The following is a 7,397-nucleotide window of genomic DNA, read 5'->3' on the forward strand; positions in this document are numbered from 1 at the left end:
GAGCAGGATTCACTTTAGTAGGGTTCTGGCACCTGCCAAGTGTCCCCTTTGGGTGTGTCTTTTTGCGTGGGTGGTTGGAGAGCACTCAAGTATGGTCTGAAGCTGGCCACTAGGCATATAAATTCTGGGGCCTGTTGGGAGGTGCTCTGTGGCAGACCAAGATTAGCTGTTGCCTGTACCCTGCCTAAGACCACTTGATATGAGCTATAAGGTGGTCTGCAGATGGTTGCCACTGTACTTGGATCAGAGGTGCCTGGGAGAGACTGAGACACGTATAGAGGCCGGCTGCCACACGGTCTAGGCTTGGGGCTGCTTAACATGAATTATGGGGAGTGCCAAGGCAGATCCTGCTTGTTTGGCATTGTAAAGCTTTGAGACATTTTTGGAAAATCTGGAACATAAGTCAAGACAGATCATTTGTATGGAAAAGCCCCTGGAAGCGACGTGGGTAGGCCTAGAATGTGGGTCGGTTAGGGCCTCAGAGAATCACCAGGGCAGTACAAACAGTGTTTGCCAGGTCGATGGAGACTCGGATATGGTAGCCACTGTGTGTGCAGGCTGGGAGAGGGGAGGGCTTAACATAGGAACTACAGCTTCTGCCAGCACTTTTGTCTGAGGAAAACTGCCCCTTCAGCCTTTGCCCTAAAGCCAGACAATCCATTTCCTCCCTCTATGTCCCTGACACCTTTCAAGCTGCTGCCCCAATGCTTCTGGGGCTCAGAGTGAGTGAGTCTGTCAGCAAGTAAGTCCATGCTTGGGCCCTCCAAGAGGAACACCTGGGACTCCAGCAGCCCTGCATCTCTCAGGCACAATCTTCACTGGTTTTCACAGCCAGAATTAGTGAGAACTTCTCTTCTTGGCACTGGTGTGGGGCTGGGACCCCTCACTTCTCAAGGGGGAGCTAAGATATCCCTATTACTTTTGTACTGCCGCATGTGGATGTTGGACTATTCCGCTGTGTCACGAGCCCTTCTACCACCCTCAACATGGCTTCTGCTGTATATTCTTGATAGTAGGGCTTTTGTTCAACCAAGCTTCCGATGATTCTTAATGACAGTTGTTCTGTAGTTCGGTTGTGATTTTGATGTCGTCGTGAGAGGAGGCAAGCACAGCATTTACGTACTCTGCCATTTTGACCAGAACATGAATAGTAACTTTTATACTAAAGACATACAGGAGAAATTTTGTAATTGCTAACACGCCTTCTAGGATTTGATAGGGAAGAAAACTTCTTTAGGATTGTAGAGTATAACATTCTTGAGAGTAATATAGAGAGTTCTTAACAGTGTATACCTCTAGTAATAAGTTCATGGATATTCTTTCAAACCATCATTTAAATGGTCATATAGAGTCCACCATATGGACACCTCATCATTTATTCATCCAATTGAATTTTGTTATTTTTCTGTATTATAACTAATGCTACAAAGAATATCTTTTATAAAAATTCATTTCAACATTTTAGGTTATGTACTTTGAATAAATTCTTTAATAGAGTATTTTTTTGGTTGAAGTATAAGTACTTTGAAACAAAGGTCTTTAATCCATATTTCCAAAATGTTCCCGGAAAAGTTCCAATTCACTTATGTTCCCACCAAGAGAGTCTGAAATGGCCACTTTTCTCAAGACAGAAAACTATTTCCTAAGGAAATTTATGCCATTCTCATCTTTAGATACACATGGAATGAAAAGTGCAATGGAAATCAATGACTGATTATTTTATTCATAATTGTCTTATACACAGCTAAAATTAATTCAAAGCTCTATACTGAAAGCACATATTACTCTTTCCTGTGACCTTAATTGATATGAATCCTGTCTTGTTGCGAAAGGGATTTTAAAGTGATTTAGAAAATAGATGATAATCAACAAGATAAATTGAATGTATTATAAAGTGTAGAGTGACAGTTATTAGACTCCCCAGCCTAGTCTTGGACTACAGTAGTCAGCAGATGTGTTGTGTATAAGACATCTGCAGATGCTGTCTTACACTGTAAATCCTTTTTAGAGGTACCTATCATATTTTGTCAAGTGGAAATTTCATTTTTAGTGAATTTATAACTTGTTAATCAACAAGGACTTCTCTTTTTAATGCGTAACTGAATTATCCATCCTAATAGAAAAGTGATTATGAGTATGGGGAAAAATAAGATAATTTTCCACACTACCTTTACTGCATAATTTCAAAATTTCTTTCTACCACATTTACCAGAGTTACTATTGACTAAAAGTTAATAAGTAGCTGAATGTTTTTTCAATGCTACCTTTCAGATTTTATATATATACTTATATATATGTGTGTGTGTGTGTGTGTATGTACATACAATACATATATGCATATATATAAACCTTTTTTTATCCCTCACCAGGCAGATGGTCACACTTTCTTCTGAACTGTCCTCGTCCTATGTTTTTATATAAAATTTCTATTTTACGATGAATTTAGATTTACAGACAACTCTCAAAGATAGTACAGAGGATTCCCATACACATCACGTTGTTTCCCCTATTAACATCTTACATCAGTATGGTACAGTTGTCACAAATTGTGAGCCAATACTGGTGTATTATTATTAACTAAAGTGCCTACTTTATTCAGATTTTTTCATTTTTTTCTAACTGCTCTTTTTCCTTTTTTATTTTTTTATTTTTAAATTTTTTTAATTAATTTTTGTTATGGTGACATCGGTTAACAAAATCTAGTAAGTTTCAGGTGTACAATTTAACAGTAAGATATTTATATATTCCATTGTGTTTTCACCTCCCGTACTTAGATTTCTTTCTGTCACCACGTATTTGACCCCTCTTCCCCTGTCTACCTCCCTCTTCCATCCCCCCAACCCTCTGGTAACCACTAGTCTATTGTCCATGACCATGAGTCTCTGTTTGTTTGTCCTGTTTGTTGCTTTCAGTTCTATATCCCACATGTAAGTGATATCATGTGGTTTTCAACTTTTTCTGTCTGGCTTATTTCGCTTAGCATGATTATCTCGAGGTCCATCCACGTTGTCACAAATGGCGGTATTTCATCTCTTCTTATGGCTGAGTAATATTCCATTGTATACCTGTACCACAGCTTCTTTATCCAATCGTCTGTTGTAGGACACTTCGGTTGCTTACATATAGTCTTTTGAAAGAGATTGAAGTCAGAAATAAAAACATGGTCCCCAAAAAGGAAAAAAAAATGAGATCTTAGGAATTTAATCAGGGTAATGATCCAACATGTGTAGAACCAGATCATAATATAAACTTTTAATTTTCTAACCAAATGAATTTTAAGATAAGTTTATTTAACTACAGATTTGCCTTAGAAAAAGAAAAGGAGAAACGAAGAGATAATGAGATGTTATATAAAAGAGCTAGAGAGCAGTTAAGACCCAAAGAAGAACAATATCGTAAAGAAGTTGAACTAAAACAACTTGAAATCACTATAGGAACATTAGACATGAAATTGAAGACTGTCAGAAAGAATTCTCATCAGGTAAATTCATCGCTGGTAAAAATTTTATATTTCTAAGAGTATTTTATCAATATTTATAACATCCCATGAATTTAATGTCTATTACTTAGGTTTAAAACAAACTGAAATGTTATCTCATTTAAAATGTAAATGGTGACATTTACAACAAAAATGATTAACTTATTTCAAGTGTTGGCACTCAATAGATGCTCTGTATGTGTTTTCTAAGTGAAGAAATGGAAGGTAAATTGAGTTTAATCATTAACATAAATGTTAATTTGGGCTTTTTGTATGATAACATAAAGACTAAATTGCCTTGAGACTATGATGAAACTAGTCAAATCTTTTGTAAAGAAATTTTATTTCACAATGCTATAGCTGCCTGTATTTTTGCTGTATGACAAATCTAGCTGTCATTTATATTCAAATTTGAGGTTTTCATAGAGGATAAAGATCCTCGTGCTTAAAAAGACCGTTTGTTTTTAACTGTGTGAGACCAAAAACCTAATGACATGTATCTCTAGGTTGTAGAAGTGCAAAACACCACTCAGGGGCAACTTTCTCCAGAAGAGAATGCCAGAATGCAATCACAAGATGGAATCCCGACCAATCACCCTTGCAAACAAAAGGAGACAGAAATAGCCCTTAAGAAAATGAACTCTGAGGTATTTTGTTTAGTTATTTTCAAATGCATGTTTGTGTATTTGCATGTATGCATATATTTAAAAAACCAACAATATGCATATGAGAAATACAGAGGATTTTAAAAGCATATATAAGTGTGTGATATATATAATACACATATGTGTGTGTGCCTATATATGTGTGTGCCTGCGTATTTATTTATTTCTTTAAAGGGGCGATAGTGTTGATCCACTGGATAAAATATTCTTCTTAATTCAAATTTATTTGTCTCCAGCAGTTGAGTAATGACAATCACACTGGCCTCATCCAAAGAGTAGAGTTTTACTGTTTTCCATAGGAATTGATGAGCTTTCCAGAATCTCAAAACTATTGGTGCTAACAACAGATGCCCCAGGTTTTGGCAGGGATTTCATCCCCTGGCTATTTGAATAGAGAGGCTAGCTTTCACTTGCACCGATAATAAGGAGAAAAAGCATAGCCAGTTCAGAGATCATATTTTAAATGTCATTCTCCTACTTTTGAGAAAATAACAATTTGCTTTTAAGTAGTATCCTATTTCAGTCCAATGAGCTTTTGAAAACAGTATGCCATAATATATATTTAATGCTAATATATTGACAACTATTTTATTCCTCGTAAAAAAGAAGTCGGTGTATTTCCCCCTGTTTCACATTTATTACTACTTTAAACATTATGAAGAGAAAATTAAAGTTATTGCAGCAGCAAATAATCTCATGATTGTCTAAGAGGAGCTCTATAAATTTTACCTTATGGACCATGAGGTATTTTTTTTTTGAAATATACGTTTCTTTTGTATTTATATTTTTACACTAGAGAAGCAGCTGTGGTTTGGTGCAAGAGCACTACTTGCAGAGTCAGAAGACCCGAGAGAAATCCTGAACTGGCTTATCCTCTCTATTCCAGATTGCGCCAACTAAATGAGTTCTTTGATGTATACAGAAGTGCTTAGTGCAATGCCTAGATTTCCCAGTGGTTAATAGATGTGATTTTTATAACTGAATGAAAATACTAGAAAAGTGCAAGATCTATGGAATATTCTTGGAAAAAATAATTTTAGAAAATAGACTCTGTCTGAATACAGAGTTCATAAGCTCACAGGTGTACATACAGACCATGATCTCCATTGTTAAGTATAGTCAGATTTAAGAATCCTTGATTTTACGCCTTCTGGGTTTGCTGCCTTTCCAATTCTGAGATGCTTAAAAATTCTCTTATGATTTCTTTTTCACTTTCATGGCTTCTGTCTTATATGAATGTTTTGAACTTTTAGAATTTTATGCTTGTATAAAGTGAGAGCTTTGAATCCGACTTCGTGTTTTTCCAGTGGGATATCCACTTATGGAAGACTTTTCATCATATAAACATAGAGGTTCTTTTTTTATTTCTGGGGATGCCATGATATCCATTTCCCTGAGTGCTAGCTACACGTCTTCTTTGTTTTCCTTAGGCTTCGGAGAGTCATGAAAAAGGAAAAGGTCTGTTGCACGAAAACATCATTATGCGGGATGAAATTGCCATGCTCAGACTGGAAATAGATATGCTAAAAATCCAGAAGCTCGAAGTGGAAAAAAAATATTGGGAGGAAATTATAAATGTACAAAACAAGGATGACCATCTTCAAAAGACCATAAAACTGCATGAGAAAACAGTATTTCACCATAATGAACAGCTTAATGTTCTGAGAGCTGAGAATACAATGCTAAAGTCTAAACTGGAAAATGAAACTCGAAACAAAGAAAGACTGGAAACAGAAGTCGAATCCTACTGTTCTAGACTGGCTACTGCTCTACATGATCGTGAGCAAGGTCAGATGTCCAAAAGAGACCTAGAACTTGCTTTCCAGAGAACAAAATATGAATGGTTTTGTTTACGGGACAGAATGGATTTTGATATGTCTAACCTGAAAGACCAAAATGAAATTCTTTCTCAACAACTCTTTAAAGTTGGAAGTAAATTCAATAGCCTGGAAATTGAGCTCGATCAGACAAGAGATGCTCTCAGAGAAAAGTCTTTGGTTTTAGAACGTGTACAAATGGAACTAAGCCAAACACAGTGTCAAAAGAAGGAAATTGAACTCAAATATCAGCACGAACAAGGTAAAGCGATTAAACACACTGAAAAGCTGGAATCCTCAGAGGAGAGATTATCTCAACTACAAAATGAAAATGTGTTGCTTCAGCAGCAAGTGGATGATGCTCACTGCAAAGCTGACGATCAAGAAAAGGCAGTCAGTAATATGCAAGAACAATTACAGGACACAATAAAAACACTTCAGGCCAAACATGAAAAACAAGGCCATATGCTGGATGAGAGAAATAGGGAGATAATCAACGAATTTATTCATTTAAATAAAAGAGGGTATCGGCTTGAAAACAACAAATTAAAAAGAGAAGTAAGTATCCAGAAAGTAAGATATTTTTCAAATTTCCTGAAAGAAAATTCAGAATAGTATTTGATTATTGCTAAATGGTGAATCTAGTTGAATATTCAAAGTATACAGAGTATAAATGTATTTTTAAGCAGAAGAGGATCCCCCTGTCATTCCTACCCTCTTCTGTAGGAGACGTTAACTATGATTTAAGATGAGAAGGTTGCATTGTGAACCCTAAGTTGGAACAAGGAGGTAGATGCACCTACGAAATAGCTTCTTTCTGTCACTGTAGCTGGGTCCAAGTGATTTCATTACACAGATATACCTATCAGGGGAAATGCAAGATTATGTTGATGGCCCTTCTTGTTGATGAAGAAACTCTGAAAATTATTGTTTTTCTAAACTTCCTATAAATTAGACATTTGTGTTAGCATACTTTTCATACAAGCGTCATGACAATAGGTTGCTAAGGAGTCTTTCGCACCTATGAGTGTCAGGAGTTGTCACCTTAGAGTTTCATGCAGAAATTTCTTAAGGTATCGAAAATTAAAAATTTGCAAGCAAGCTCAAAATTGATTAAGCTTATGCAAAATCATTGAGAGATTTTCTGTAAATTCCTATAGAAATGAGTTACGATTGACACGGAATTATTAGCCACCATAAGGACCTCCCTGTGAATCAAAAAAGTTTTAAAAGGCAATCATTTAATATAAAGAGACAGATTTCAACCAGTTCAATCAATAGCCCCATCCTCTCTATAAGGTTCTCATGTCTCAGATCCCCGGGATATTTACTACTGGGTTAAGCTATTTGATCCAAATAATATTGAGGTGAAGAATCTGGAATAAGAAGAAAATATAACTCTAGCTCACTTGATTTTTCAAACAACGTAGTTGGGTG

General features: G+C 36.0%; 1 protein-coding gene across 1 annotated transcript; it reads left to right on the top strand.

The window, feature by feature from the left end:
- Nucleotides 1-5,573: 5,573 nt before the first annotated feature.
- LOC120613063 (ankyrin repeat domain-containing protein 26-like) lies at nt 5,574-6,648 on the top strand (the record flags this gene model as incomplete). The annotated part of the gene is made up of 1 exon (XM_039875702.1): nt 5,574-6,648. A coding segment is annotated over one exon (1,002 nt), but the record flags the coding sequence as incomplete, so codon positions are not given.
- Nucleotides 6,649-7,397: the final 749 nt, after the last annotated feature.

The sequence above is a fragment of the Pteropus medius genome, unplaced genomic scaffold (genome assembly GCF_902729225.1).
Source record: "Pteropus medius unplaced genomic scaffold, Ma_sr-lr_union100, whole genome shotgun sequence".
Taxonomy (NCBI): domain Eukaryota; kingdom Metazoa; phylum Chordata; class Mammalia; order Chiroptera; family Pteropodidae; genus Pteropus; species Pteropus medius.